Below are 16,610 nucleotides of genomic sequence, written 5' to 3' on the forward strand. Positions count from 1 at the left end.
GTTGAGGGGTCTAATTGATCCAATTATAAGCTTTACATGAAATTTTTTCAAACAGAACATAATGGAGGGTGCAAATTGATACACGTACAAAAGTTCGGGATTTAAATTAGTATAATTCTTAGTTAATGTTTTAAATTGATACAACCCAAGTTTAGGGGTGTAAACTGATATTTTTTTCCAAAGTGATATATATATATATATATATATATATATTAAATTAAAAATTAAAGGAAGTTGTTTTGTGGGACAAAAAATAGTTTAGAAATTAGGAGTTTGGTGGTGAGGTTACATGGGGTGGGAATAATGTTGATGCCACTAAAAAGCATATGCTGTCTGTGTACTAATTCCATCCATTAAACCCTTTTTTCTTTTTCTTTTATTTTTTATTTTTTTTATTTTATTTTATTTTTTTGCAATTATAATCAAAAGATTCTCATTCTCCATCCATATACACAACCCTCCACACTAACCCTTTTTTTTCCTATTTTTTTTAAAAATTAAATACATTATAAATTTTATTTTCTATCAAACTTATATGAATATCTCCCCATTTTAAAATGTTCTTTAAACATAAACTTCATAAAAATTTTCACATATAATAAAAATGTCAAACTATTTACTGAAATAATAATAATAATAATATAATAATAAATAAATACTGATAGATGTCTATCAACTTTTATCAGTTATAGAAATCGGTAGGAATCTATCTTTGATAGAGACGGATAAACGTTTATCAATATCTATTAATGATAAAAGCTTATAGAAATCTAAAATGAGTAAATTTTATTATTTTATGTAAATAATTTTCTCTTATTTTTCTATTTTCTGAAAATCTTCCTAAAATTTTAAACTTATATATAATATAATAATTTCATTTTTAAAGTTATATTTTTACTTCATAGGCCGATGACACACCTAATTAAAAATTTATAAATTAAGTTAAAGGACCGGTTTGGTAGGTTTAGTGAATATGTATATATGGTTTTAAAAATCATTCTTTCAAAATTTTAAATAGTGCAAATTTGGAAAATGTTTATTCATTGTAATAAATTTTGAATTAAAAATTTTTAAATGTAAAATTATATTAAATATATACTTAATTTATTTTTTTAATTTGAGATATGTGTCACACATGTATTATAAATTATAGGGAATTACAAAATAATAAATCATACAAAATTAATTAATAATAATTTATATCCAAGTTAATATCCAGTAGGTTACCCAATAAATTCTATGTTTTATAAATATATTATCAAGTGAATTTTGAACAATTATATAAATTGGAATTTATTTCTATAAATCTATTACCAAACACGAAATACAACTTTGTTTTCATTAAATCTCATCTTTTCAAATTTATATTTTCAGATGGATTACAAAACATATAAAAGAGATCGTCAATACATATCGAAGGAGATTGATAATTTCTTCAAATCCAATCAAGAATTAAAATATCAATATCTTTATTTTAATTTGCTAGTATAATGATAAAAATACTAATATCGATGCACATTTCGATAAATAAAAAAAATTATCAAAATACTTTGAAACTAAGTTATAATCTTACGAGTAGAAGTCATATTCATATTCATATTATGCTTAATAGATGATAATTTGGTATATTCTATATATATTATAAAATATACCGATTAATCCAATAATGGCATGTGATTCCTCATAACAACAAACAAACAGTAAAATAAATCTTCATTACATACCATTTCCCTCATTTCATACTCAAATTAAACCATAACATTCATACATAAAAACACACAAACACACATACAAATTAAAATAAAAATGCTTTAAAATAATAATAATAATAATAAGGAAATTCAAACGGTTGCAATTGGACCGGCCAAGTTAACATTGTTAGCTTTCATAGCTTCAAATCTCGGCTCCTTTGCTTGAAACTTCAGCCCTGCATAAAGCTTCATGTAATCTTCAAATATAAATTTTGGGTATATTTCATTTTTCTCCGCCGCCTCTTTCTCCACCAAACTCGGCGCCGGAAATATCACGGCGTCACTCCCCGGATTGTAGAACGACGCTAATGACATTCTGCCTTCCCCTTCCGGCTGTGCAATCACTCTGTGCAGAACGCTTTTGTATTTACCATTTGTAATTACTTCCAATTGATCGCCGATGTTTACGACGATTGAATGGCGGAGCGGTGGCACGTCGACCCACGCGCCGTCCTTGAGGAGTTGTAACCCGCTGACTTTGTCGTCTTGAAAGAGGAGGATTATGCCGCCGGCGTCGGTGTGGGCTCGGAGGCCTTTGATTAGATCTGGGTTTGGACAAGGTGGGTAGTTACTGACTTTTGTCCCGAAAGTTGGGCCGTTGGATCCGTGGAAAGCGTTTTTGAGATAGGACTTTGGAAGGTTGAGATTTTCGCAGAGTAAATCGAGGAGGAGTTCGGCGAGTTTTTGTAATTTGGAAGCGAATAGTTTCATTAAGGATTTGTAATCGTCAGTTAGTTCGGGAAGATCGGCGATGTTGGAGATAGGGAGATGACGGAGGAAGAAAGTGCTTTCCCAGTCAACATCGTTGACTTCTGAAACGACGTCGTTTAAGCCTTTGCTTGCTATTTGTTCTTTGAATCTCTGTTCCATACATTTCTTGTAGTGTTGTTTTGTTAATTTCTCTACTTTGTCTAGAAATTCTGGCTCTATTCCATGGTTTAATACCTTTAATCAAAACAAAATCAAAATCAAAATCAAAATTAAAAGAATTTAGAAGTCTTATATTGAAAAGGGTAAAATGGGAAAATTAGTTACCTCAAAGAAACCCCAGTTTTCACAAGCATCTTTGATTTTGGCCAAGATGGAAGGTCTATCTTCACCATTAAGCTTCTCCAAGTTGATGATTGGGAACTCCATTTTTGCAAAATGAAAGCTTTTTTTTCCTTTTCCTTTTTCTTTTTCCTTTGGGTATTTCTCTTTGTGGATTTTTGTTGTCTCTCTTGAGGTGGAGATGGAGTGGGGGAGTGGGGGTATTTATAGGGGATTTTGAAGCAAGGGAAACATAAGGAATTTATGCACAGTAGTGGAAATATGACATTTTCTTTTTTGGGTGAAAAGGCAAAGCAAACTTTCGAAAATAAAAAAAAAATAAATAAATAAGTTGGGTTGAGTAATGGGTTGCCTTTGGTTGGATGAACAATATCCACAACCTTGGAGTTTAAGGGAGTGGACCCACTTTGATGGCTCAAGCATTTGCTTCAAGCTTTGACTGAAAAAAAAAAAAAAGTGTTTAAAGAATTGAGCAATACTTGATGTACCTAAGTCTCAATCTCCTATTAAGCACATATATAGATACAGTTATATAATACGGATACGATCGGATACCGCGATTCGTCAATTTCCAAAAAATTAAGATATGGATACGTCATTTTTTATATATTTTTTAAGATATATATTTCTAAGAAACGAGGATACTGATACATTGAAGATACATTTTTTTTCTTTAAAAAAATCTAGAATATAGATAAATTTAGCATACAAGTTAATAACAATAGCACAAAATAGAATACAAATACTGAAATATAATACAAAAAAAAAGCAACATCTAAGATGTTTAAGTACAATAATTAATAAAAATGAATAGAAAAATGACTCATATTACAAAGAGAAGAAAAAGATTAGAGAGAGAAGCGTGAAGATAAACGAAAAACTTCTTCATTGAATTGTTGAAGATATTCAAATAGTTTATATTTTTGTGGACTTTGTGAGGATTCAAATGTGAAGATGAAGATTAAATGATTCTAGGGTCTGGTCTTTTATTTATTTTTTTTTCTTTTTAGTTTTGGACTGAGTAGTGAGCTTTTTAAATAGGTTGCTTAGTTTTAGATTGTAAATGATTAGATGAATTACTTGTCTTTTTTCTTTAAAAAAAGGTACGTGTAAAAAAAGATACGTCAAATTGCGTGTTAGATACGTATCTGTGAAGTATTTGATATGGATTCGTTGCCTCACATAAAGTATCTGTGCTTCATAGTCATTCTCTTTTCTACTTTTATACATATATATATATATATATGTGTGTGTGTGTGAAAAAAGATTAATCATTTTTCTAAACGAAAAAATTAACAGGTGGCATTTTTTTTAATCCTTTTTGTTAATTCGTTCACTGATTTAAAAAAAAAAAAAAATTAATCTTCTGTACTCATTAATAATATAAACAATAATGGATTGTTTCAAATATAAAAAAATAATCAATTTATTTATAAATATAACAAAATCTCATTGTCTATCAATGATAGATATTGATAGACATCTATTAGTATTTAACATTATAGATGTTTATTAGTGTCTATCACTCATAGACAAGGACATTTTGCTATATTTAGAAATTTTTCCATCAAATTTGCCATTAAAACCTAGTGTATTTGTGGGTTAGTTTGGGTTGGGTTTAAGGACTTTTTAAATTCAACTCAATTGTTTGGGTTGTAAATTTCTTCAACCTAAATAACTCTTATTAAAAAATGAACCCAACCTAACCCAACTATGAAATATTTGAGTTGGGTTGGTTCGGGTTATTCAGGTCATTTATTTAAATATTTATTCTAAAAAGAAGTAAAATATTGATATGTAAAAATTTGATTTAATTATTTTCATATATTGAACTAAAATTAAAAACTCAATTTCAATTTATATAATGAAAAATTTCTTTCCAATGTGCTAAAAAACTATTTTTAAGAGTTGTTGGAAAATAAATTATCCAAAACATAAAGGAATGAAATGAAACTATAAAATAAATGTATATATAATTGTACCATAAGTACAAAAAAATATACATTTTTAAGTTAATGATAAGTTCAGGTTGGTTCGGATTATTTAGGTGAACCCATGAACCAACCAAACTTATAAAGTTTTCATTTATTTGAACCCAACCCAACTCAAATGAATTGATAGCCCGACTCAAATTGTACAGATTGGGTTGGGTTAATCAGTTTTTTGGGTCATCGGGCTTTTTTGACCCCTATTAAAAACAATTATTCATAAAGTAAAGTTTAAAAAAAAAAAAAAATCAATACCCACATAAATATTCAATAACTTGAGTAAAATTCATTAATTTTAACAGAAAAAAAAGGTATATTGCCATTTTTCTGTAAAATTTAAGTAATTTCATATCATAGATACTTTTTATAATCCATTAAACAAATATAAAAAAAACTATATTTGGAGGAAGAAGTTTACTAGAGGGTTAAAATAAGATTAAGATGGTAATATTTATATAATTAAAATAGAAGTCATTTAACGTCAAAATTGTATTTTTCCAAAAAAAAAGAAAAAGGAAAAAAAGGAATATGAGTCCAAAGCAAAGGCATGGCTGCCAAAGATTAAGGCTTAGAGTTGGTTTCCAAATTGGGATTTGTTTGGAAAGTGACTTCAACGAAGCTGCCCATGCCATTTCCCATCCTCCTCAACCACTTCCAATAACTCTTCCCCTTTTTTCTTGGGCCTCTTACCTTTTATTAATGTCATAACAATTTCGTATTCATCCAACTCAATTAAGGTTAATTTGAAATGTAATAAAATTATGTAAGAGTGTAGAATCTACCTCTAATCTCGTTGAATTAAACTCATATATATTTATTAAAATATTGGATTAAAATGTGCGATAGAGGAATTCAACCTTAGTACAAGTATTATGTCAATTGAGTTATCCTCATTTTGACATTTTGTATTTTATGTCCTGTAGTTGGATGAGTTATACAAATTTGAGTTTAAATAATAAGGCCCTCTTCTGAAAAAGCTATCTCTCGTGGGCGAAGTTGTCCCCACGTACCAAAAAGGGAAGGAGTCACCGAAAGGTGGAGTTGGCATCCAAAGGGTATACAAATCTGAGTTTTGTTTTTTGTTTTTGAAAATTAAGCATATGAATACTACTTCTACCTCTAAATTTCTTCATTTATTATCTACTTTTAACCAATGGTTCAAAAAACTAACCCAAATTTTGAGAACTAAAAAAATAGCTCTCAAACAGTGGCTTTTATTTTTGGAATTTGACTAAGAATTCAACAATTATACTTAAAAAATGTATATGAAATAGACTTAATTTTCAAAGAAACAAATAAAAAATCAAATGATTATTAAATGAGACCTCGATTTTGGTCAGTTAGGTTTGTGACTCGTAAAAGTTAGTTATTGGGTGGTATTGGTATAAAACTAATTTTATTGGTAGTTTTTTTTTTTTTTTTTTTGGGTAGGTTAAATTTATATATTTTGATTTTTTAAAAAAATAATTTCTTTTTATGTTGTATGATTAATATCCCACAATCAAAGATGAGTAACTTTTTATTTTTATTTTTTTGGTACTAAAAGATTTTTATTTATTATTACTTTTTTAAGTAGTCTCTTATAACGAATATGAACTAGGTTTTTTTTTTTTTCTCCAGAAAAAGGGGAAAAATTGAACTCGGGCTTCTTTTAGCTTCACATTGCCATATGCATGGAACTTGTTCTATGAACCATTCTTTTATTTTGCTTTATTACTTTTATTTTGAAAATGAGCTTTCAAAGAGATTCTCATAAAACAATCTTAAATTTCTATGCTTATGGGTAAAAATATCATAATAGGTCATTCCAAGAGAAATGAAATTATTCCTAAGACTTAAATTAAGTTTGTAACGGTTGGAATCATTCAATTAAATTAGTAACAATTATAACTTAATAGTTATTCCAAAGATTAATTAGCCAAGTGATCGAGATTAATTTTCTATATAATTAAAAGGGCTTGAGACATTTTGGGATGAAATACATCCAGACTTCTATACTCTCTAGCCCTCTCTAAAAGATTATTGACTTGATTGTCGGAGTGTTGGTGACCAAACACCACATCGGTGTGACTTTCTCTATTTTGCAGGGCATTTGTTTGATTCTCTCTCCAAAAACCTACCGTTGATACCAAATTTCGGCACCAACATTTATTATTTATTTTGGTCCCTATGTATAAAAATGTTAATTTTTGTCCATATATGCATTAACTTTATTTTATTTTGGTCCTTATACTTTTAAAAAGCGACTATTTTGGTTCCTTCATTTTTTTGTGAATTTACTTAATGTTTTTTAAATATAATTATTTTAAATAACAAAACTACGGAGATATTTTTAAGTATAGCAAAATATTACCGTCTATAGTAATGGACAGTGATAAACATCTATCAGTATCATGGATATAAACTAACATTACATTGGTAGACGTCTTTCTTTATCATTCTTTATCATTGATAGAAAGTAGCATTTTGTTATATTTGAAAATAAATTAGTTCATTTTCTTTTATTCAAAAACAATTTTTTTAACAAATAATTTTTTTTTCCGAAGAAATATAATGAATACCTTTTTGAACTTTAATTAATGTGCTTGTGAATGAATCAGTTTGTTAAGTATAGTAATTACGCCTCTAATCTCGATTCAATTGGTCTAGATTTAGAAATATTAATCTTTATTTGACTTGATTTTCTCCAAAAATAATATTAAATAATTAAAAAGATGCCTTTTCTGTTAATTGAATAATTTTAAATAAGTATTGTGAGATCAGTGTGGTTGCTTCACAACAATACTCATTGCTTTGTTTATTTATTTATTTTCTTTTAGATTCATCCACTTTAAGACAAAACTCATCTTCATAAGGCTGCCAAAGCAACATTAAAATAATGGTTTAATGCATGATCAAAGCCTTTGTAAAAGGTCTTCAAAATTATGGAAGCCTTTTTCTTTTTGGTACTTTGTCTCTCAACCCTCAAAAGGTTGATTATTTTTATCAATATACTTATTCTTTTAAGTTAGAAAGTTGAACATACAATCCATAACAATTATTTTTAAAAGAGACAAAAAAAAAAAAAAAAAAAAACCATTATATGAGTCTTCATAAAAGAAGATAATAATCTATCTAGATTTTCGAATGTTTTGCTCGACGTGCATGATTTGCATAAGATTACCACTTCATTTCATTCCAGAGTATAAACTATGAAGCTTTTGATGTGTTGTGACTCCTTAAAATAAGTTTTAGGCAATTAGTTAAGAAAGTTGAGTACACATAAGATTTTCGAATGGTATGATTCCAACATCAATTAATATATTACTCTAAACGAGTTTTTTTTTTTCAATGAGCACTATACTTCTATTATTTCTATATCCATTCCACATAACAAAAAGATCGGTTCTCCTTTATAGTTTCATATGATCATTTTAAGACTAACTTTATCCTAAGAGACAATAGCGTCAACATTGAGCTTGATCAGTAGTTAAATGACAAAATAAAAGTTTTTCAAACCAGCTATGATATATTTATTAATTTATCATTTTATATAGAAAAGAAAATCGTATCATTAAAGTTGAGTATACGTGAATATGTTAGTTAGTTGATTATAAAGTATATTATAGTGTTGATTACAAAGTATATTATAGTGTACCTCTAAAAATATTAAAAGAAAAAAAGGTATATTATAGTGGCATAAATTGAGTTTGCTATGAAAGTGGAAGTTGAGTTTATGGTTCAAAAAAGCCAAGAAAAAAAAGGAGAGATAAGCTTGGTTTATGATAGGGCCATATACATGAACAATTGAATGCATTGCATTTTTTTTTATTTTTTTTTCCTTTTACTTAAAAGCTAATGGTAAAGGATGGAAAGGGGAACAAAAAAAGGCTATTAATATGAATAGTGACACACTAACAATATAATACAATAAGTGGGGCAAGAGAGAGATGTAGATTGATTTAGATACATCATATGTGTAATTTATTAACTTTATCTGACAACAATATAAGTAGATTTATTGACTCATTTAAAGACTTGCAAATTCAAAAAAAAAATTAATTAATTAATTAAGGATATTGATAATTAAGTTTAAATAATCTTTCTTTCTTATTATATGTCCAAATTTTTGCAGATGTAGTACAATATAAAAGCATTTGTAGAATTAGTAAAATTTAGATTTTACTTTATTTCGAAATCTCTTTCTAAATCTATCAATGATAGATCATATTGCTAGTAAGGTCTATCAGTGATAAATCATATTGCTAGTAGGGGTTTATCACTGATAGATTTTGTTATATTTATAATTTTTTAAAAATGTTTTCATACACTTAATTATTATTTTTAAAAGTAATTATCTTAAATTTTTGGGGAAAATATTTTTTTGGTCTCTAGGTTTTGGGTCAAGTTTCTATTTAGTCTCTGAGTTTTTAAATGTTACACGTTTAGTCCTTAAGTTTTGAATTTGATTTCAGATTAGTTTTTAGATTTTAAAATGTTACAATTTTACCCTTGACATTTGAGTTTTTGTTCAATTTGGTCTCTATATTTCAAGATTTATACATTTGACCTCGATTCATTAAAGAAATTATAATTAATTAAGTTTCACTAATTCGATCATTTTTTAAATTAAATTTAAAATTTTACTTCATAATTATTTTTAATTGATTAATAGAAATTGACATCAATGATTTAAAGTGAGTATTAAATGAAAAATTAAGGTTAAAAATGTAAATTCTTCAAGCTTAGGGATCATATAGAAACAAAACTCAAATATCAATGGCAAAATTATAACATTTTGAAACATAAAAACTAAATTAAAACAAGGATATAACATTCTAAAACTTAGAGACCGAATAAAAACTAAACCCAAAACTTATGAACGAAAAAGGTATTTTTATCTCAATAAAATTATATAATAGTATATTTGTTATTGATATAATACAAACTGAATGTACCATATCAATTTAGCTGAGGAATTAAATAGAATTATATGAGACAATATTTTAAGAATAAATACCAAATTTATTTTGCAACCTAAGAATAGACAATTGTTTCTAATTGCTTCAAAGATAATAATGCATAGGCATTTCATTCCCTCCATTAATGGACTATTTCTTTCTTTCTTTTAATAATAAACATTTAAGTGGAAGGCAATCACTTTTAATCTTTCCAAGGTGCTTCTTCCATTTTAATCCACTAGTGGCTATTTATAACATAACATATATCAACCAAATTTATTTATTTATTTTTATTAAAACATATAAAACCTAAGGTCCGTTCGGAAATTATTTAATTTTTTTATTTTTTAAAAAAATTAGGCCTATTTTACTCACATTTCTTACAATAATTTGTATCTTTTTAAAGTACAATGGTTGAATTCTTAGTTAAATTATAAAAACAAAAACAACCTTTTGAAAGCTATTTTGTTACTTCCCAAAATTTATATTTTAAAAAAAAATCATTGATGAAAAGTAGATAACAAATGAAGAAATTTAGAGATGAAAGTAGTGTTCATAGATTTAATTTTAAAAAATGAAAACTAAAAACAAAATGGTTATCAAACGAGACTTAAACGAGAGAAGAACCTTCATAATAACCTCTAACCAAATTTGATGTTATATTGTTTTAGCTATATAATAACAAACCACAATTTGATTTTCAAATCAATAAAGCTTTTAAATTGGATGAGTTTGGTCTTTCTTTTAGAACTATTCCTTATTTATTATTACATGTCATATGTTTGGTTAGGTACTTTGCTTTGAATCTTAAATAACCTTATGGAAGGTGTAGGATTTGTTTTGAGTTAACTGTTTTTGTTTTTCATGTATTTATTATTAATACTCGTGTTCTTTATTTTCAGTACAACAATTATGAAGGTGGAGATCAGATCTTCGATTAAAAAAATAAAAAGATAAATATCAACTATTCTAAGTTATATAAAGTTTTCATTTCTATTTTAATTAACCATTTTTTAAAATTCCAACTAATTTAGTAGTGAATTAATGATTAAAATAAGGTCAAAATCTCATTTTAGTCCCTATAAATTTGAAGTTTTTTAATTTATTAATCTATGTAATTTTAATGGTTCAATTTTTAGTCCATGTACTTTTAATAAGTCTTAATTTAGCTCATCAAAGTTGATGTTTACCAAAATTGGTTAAGTAATAACAATAATTTTCATGTAAAAAAATAACATGTTTTCAGAATTTATAGTAAAGATGCTAATGGATAACAATTTTTTTTTTTTTTTTAAAAAAATCAACAATAAACTAGTAAAGGGACTAGATTTAAGATTTATTGAAAGTGCACATATTAAAATTAGATAATTGAAAATACAAAGACTAAAATTGAACTAATTTTAAAATATAGAGACAAAAATAATATTTTAATCTTAAAAATTTAAATAATTATGAATAAAATGCTTCATTTTTTTATAATGAAAAATCTAATAGTATTTTTGTTTTTTTAATTATAGATAAGATGGGATCTCCATCCAAGTTTAGATATGTTCAAGTTGACTATGGGTATGAGTAAATAATTATAAACAAAATAAATATAGATATATTTTTTATTTTCTTAACTGAAAGATATTTTTAGTAAATAAGTTTAATTTTAAGCAAAACTTTTTTAATATCCGTTGGGAAAAAAGAACTTTTAAATACAATAAGAAAATATATATAAAAAAAATCAAAAACTAATTGCTTCAAGAAGAATAATTAAAACAAATATCTATATATGATTTATAATTAAACTTAACAGTGTCCCTAAGGCTACTTAATCTTTGTATTTTTATTTTTAATGTCCTAAGTGTACTTTCAAAACATCCACAAGAGTGACAAATTCATATATTAAAAATACTAAATAAAAAGAGAGATCCATTCGCATTAAAATAACCATAGAAATCAGATCTTGTCTCATCTTGTTGAAAAAACAACAAACAATTACAAAATTCCAGGCAACAAGATCTATAATGATTAGAAACGAATTTATTAAAAAAAAAAAAGCTTTAAAAAAGCTATTTAACATATTCTATTTGGGAAGAATAACAGCAACAAACAGATCCAACAGAAAATTACCTTAATGAATAAAATATAAATAAAATAAAAGGGACAATCTACGATCAATTATTTATCTTTTTATCTTTAACTTTAATCAAATAATTTAGAACGCTAGGGAGGAGATCAAACCTCTAAATTTGGAGTTTGTTTGTATGTCAATTGACTTATGTTCATTGTGATAAATCTTTTTAAAATTTAATGATTTTTTTTTTCAATTGATTAAATTAATTAGAAATTAAACGTGTTTAAGTTGTTAGATAACAAAAAAAAAAACATAAAACGTCCTTTTTAGACCATATTTAAAAAAAAATGTTTGAATTTTTCAAAAAAGGTCTTTAATATTATTTTTGGATAAGTTTACCTTTTTTTTATTATTTTTATTTCTGATTTTTATATATATTTTCTTATTTACATAGCTATATTTGTTATGGAGAGAGAAGATGTAATTAATATGGTTTTTTTTAACATTTTCAAATAGAGAGAGAAAATTTGAGATTTTTCTCTTTATTTATTTTAGTTGGAAGGAGAAAATGCATTTAATGAAATTTTATTTTCTATTTTCGTTGATTTTACCTATTGTTTATTTCTTGTTCGGATTCCTGGTTATTTAAAATATATCTCATAACGATTTGTTAGGTATTTGAAAATATCTTAACAAATATTTGAAATATACCACAGTATAATAAAATAGAGATTGATTCAATTCTGGACATAAATCACCATTTCGTTTTTCAGGTTGATTTTTATATATTATGTGAAATATTTCATTGTTTTTTCACTTGTGCATGTAATATATTCCATTGTTTATTTGAAAATATTCTAAAAAATATATGAAATATACTGGTATATATATTTGATATCTACTCAAATATTCATTGTTCTTTTTAAATATGCTTTAGAACTCAAATATGTTTTGATATGTATGTCAATATATTGCATCATTTATTTGATGTATATATCCCAAGTATTATGATATATATGCACTTCTAATTAGTATTGATATTTAGTTGCTCTGATATGTATATCACTATACCTTGGAACATTATTTTAAATGTTTGCAAATATTCAAACCAATATATGAAATACACTAGTAAAATGATAAAACATTTTTAAATATTCTAACGTATTTTTAAATATACTAGTAAAATGATTTATATATATATACCATAGTTTAGATTCATGGTTATTTTTAAATATACGTTAGAACATTTGTCTTAGTAAGATTGGAAACACATATATATAAATCATAGTATATATAAAAGAAAACCACCTTATATATCACAGTATATATCGAAAAATCACCTTATATATATAAAAAAGAATATATATATATAATATCACAGTATATATAAAATAGCCACCTTATATATCGAAAACGAAAAATCACCATACGACAAAATATATAAAAAGACCCCCTCCCCCTCCCATATGACTGTATATATCATAGTATATATATATAAGAAAAACCACCCTATATATCACCATCGATCGTTGTCATTTCAAACCCCACGTAGACAATTCATCCCACATTGGATATGCTCGTCCCACACTGGAAAAATAACCCCAAGCGAATCTACTTGCTTAAGCTAGAAAAATCACCCCATGTCGAGAAAAACACCCCACGCCAGATTTGCTCACCACATGCCGGAAGATGCGCCAAATCTGCTCGCCCCATGTTGGAAGATTTGCTCCACGCACCGGATCTGAGGAAGAAGGCGATGACAACTGGTTATTGACCTAAACGGAGGGAGGCGGCGACTGGATCTTGGCAGGCACGTCGTCGATGGTGGTAAGGTGGACGAAGAGAGGGATGTGACGACGAAAAGATGAGAGAGAGAGTTTTGAGAGAGAAATTGAAGAAGATGAAGTGTGGGTTGGATATGAAAAGATGAAAGAGAAAAATGAAATTATTAAAGAGAAATCATCAATAGAGTGTAGGTGGGATATGAAAAATTCTTCCTCTTTTGCATTTTTTATTTTCTTTTAATGTTTGGAGGATTAAATAGTAAAAGATCACTTACTTTCTTAAAAATATGAAGCTCACTAAAGCACAATTTTGATAAGATTTTTTTTTATAGCAGGGATTATGGCTTTCAAAAAGTTTTAAATGCATTGATTATTATGTTAATTACTCAACAAAAATTTCAAAAACTAATTAAGACTATGTTTGATAACCACATCGTTTTCTTATTTTTGAAAACTAAGCTATAAATACTACTTAACAACTTATAAATTCTTTTATTTTGTCATCCAGGTTTTAAAAACACAAACCAAAATTTAAAATTTTTCAAAAAAATAAAAAATTAGTTTTTATTTTTAAAATTTGACCATCTAATATTTAATGACATTTTTGTAGTACAATTAAGAATAAAAAATTTAAACCACAGACCTTATAATTACTAACACACTCCTATACCCAAATTGATACTTTTTAAGGACATTGTATCGATCTCCTCAAATAATATTTTGGAATGGTTGAGAATATAGTGAAAGAAAGGTGTAGGTTGTAGTTGGGACAGCAGGCATGAGCATTATCAATTTATTCTTCTTCATTCTTCTTTTTCTTTTAATTTTATGGGTTTTGATTGGACATATTCCATCACAAAGCTTCACATGTGCAGTGTACGAAGTCGACTAACATGCCACAAAAATACGACACTTAATTTCAATATATTCTTTTTCTTTTTCTATTGAATTCAATGATGAAGATTAAGGTCCGTTTGATAATAATTTAATTTTTTATTTTTTTAATATTAAATATATTTCATATACATTTCTAATAATGATTTACATCTTTATTAAGTATCATTGTTGAATTCTTAGCCGTATTCTAAAAACAAAAACAACTTTTTGAAATATATATTTTAGTTCTTAAAATTTGGCTTGTTTTTTAAACTATAGATGAAAAATAGATAACAAATGAAGAAATTTAGAAGTGAAAGTAGTGTTCATAGGCTTAATTTTCGAAAACAAAAACAAAAAAATACTATGTAAAGGTTCAAGTCGTAAAACACCTTTGCTTATGCACAGTGTTCTGAAACTGCTCTATGAAAATCTTTTCTCTTTTTTTCTTTTTGTTTAAATTTCCAAGTGGGGATTGTTGGGTGAAAATTTAACTTTCAAAACAAAGAGAGAACCAACCTTTTTGGTCGGAGAATCCCACATTGGAAAATTTGGTGTTGAAAGTCTCCTTTATGTACTCCAATCTTGAGTTTTGGGTTTGGGCCCTAAGGGGTACCTATGTTTTAGAGGGAGTGACGAGATAGACAAATGTAGATTCAGTGGACGTCCCACACGTGCCGCCATCCGGTCGGGCGTGGCGCACGTGTGTGTGATGATTAATTTTAATGAAAATATTATTTTATTATTATTCTTTATTATTTTATAATCGAAAAAAGGAGGAAATGGTCTGTTCCGTTCCGTCTGCGTTCGTCCGCCCTATCCGTCCTTGTTTTGTCCACTCATTCCATTCCATCCGCGCACGTTCTGTGGCAGAAAGGCCTTATCGCTCTCTACGATTCATCGCTGAAGGCCTATAAAAGGCCTGACCTTCAGCAGTTCGGCAGACAGAATTCATTCTTCATTTTCCACTTCATTTTTCCTCCCCTCCTCCATCTTAGCTTTTCGAGCAGTGAGTGTAGAAATGGTGTATATTCCGATCAGTAATGGTGCATTTCCGATCGGGTTTCATTTGGTTGTTTTATCCTGGGGACGACGTGACATTTTTAAGACATGCTTGCACACTTGGCAGAGCCGCGAAACGTCTTAAAGAGAGCGAGCTCCGCGACTTAGCCTATAACAAGTTTCTATTTTGCAGGTTTTGCTCTTCGCTTGACCGTCGTGCCTTGACGGTTTACTGTTTGTTGTTCCAGGGTCCTGCCGTTTCCAACAATTTTAAGACGGTACACCACATCATCAATGACCCTCACTAGCAACAATGACGTTATAATATCTGACCTTAACCGTCCATTCCGATTTGAAGGAGCAAACTTCAAGCGGTGGAAGCAAAAGATGTTGTTCTTTCTCATCATCAAGAAAGTTGTCGAAACCTGTACCAGAGCTAAGTCGATCATCCTTTTAGAAGAACCAACTGAACAACAGATAAAAGAAGCTGCTGAATGGGATGAGAAAGACTTTCTCTGTAAGAATTTCATTTTAAATGGTTTGACTGATGGTCTGTATGACTAGTACAGTACAATGAAGACAACAAAAAAGATCTGGGATGCCCTGCAAAAGAAGTATGACACCGAGGAGGCCGGGTCGAAGAAATATGTTGTTAACCGTTATCTCAAGTTCCAAATAACGGATGACAAATCCGTGGAGGCCCAATCCCATGAACTCCAGAAGATAGCCCACGAGATAATTACTGAAGGTATGCCTCTAGACGAATAATTCCAAGTTGTTGTTGTTATTGATAAACTGCCCCCTTTGTGGAAGGACTTTAAGAATACCTTGAGACATAAGACCAAGGACTTCTCATTGGAGAATCATATAACCCGACAAAGGATCGAGGAGGAAGCTCGGAAGAAGGACCAGAGGGAAGAGGTGAACGTAGTACCTGGGAAATCTGCCTCTGCCGTGGTAAAACCTGACAAAAAATCTAAGGGGACAAAGAAGAGAGGTTAGAACCGTCACTCCAGTAACCAGAACCAACAGAAAAACAAAAGCCCCCCTTCAGTAGAAACGGTACAGTTCCTCTGCTTTAATTGTAATAAAATTGGGCACATGGCTAGGAACTGTAAGAACAGGCATCGTCCTGCTGGTCAAGCGAACCTGATAGA

The 16,610-nt window shown here is 28.1% G+C and overlaps 1 protein-coding gene across 1 annotated transcript; it reads right to left on the reverse strand.

Annotated features, from left to right (window-relative positions):
- Positions 1-1,611: 1,611 nt before the first annotated feature.
- Positions 1,612-2,994, reverse strand: LOC120088696 (1-aminocyclopropane-1-carboxylate oxidase). The gene is made up of 2 exons (XM_039046119.1): positions 2,787-2,994; positions 1,612-2,696 (listed from the first exon to the last, which is right to left on the reverse strand). Exons 1-2 carry the CDS (start codon positions 2,886-2,888, stop codon positions 1,842-1,844), a joined length of 957 nt encoding a protein of 318 aa, XP_038902047.1. The 5' UTR covers positions 2,889-2,994; the 3' UTR covers positions 1,612-1,841.
- Between the last annotated feature and the right edge of the window lie 13,616 nt (positions 2,995-16,610).

Source organism: Benincasa hispida, chromosome 10 (assembly GCF_009727055.1).
Source record: "Benincasa hispida cultivar B227 chromosome 10, ASM972705v1, whole genome shotgun sequence".
Lineage (NCBI taxonomy): Eukaryota > Viridiplantae > Streptophyta > Magnoliopsida > Cucurbitales > Cucurbitaceae > Benincasa > Benincasa hispida.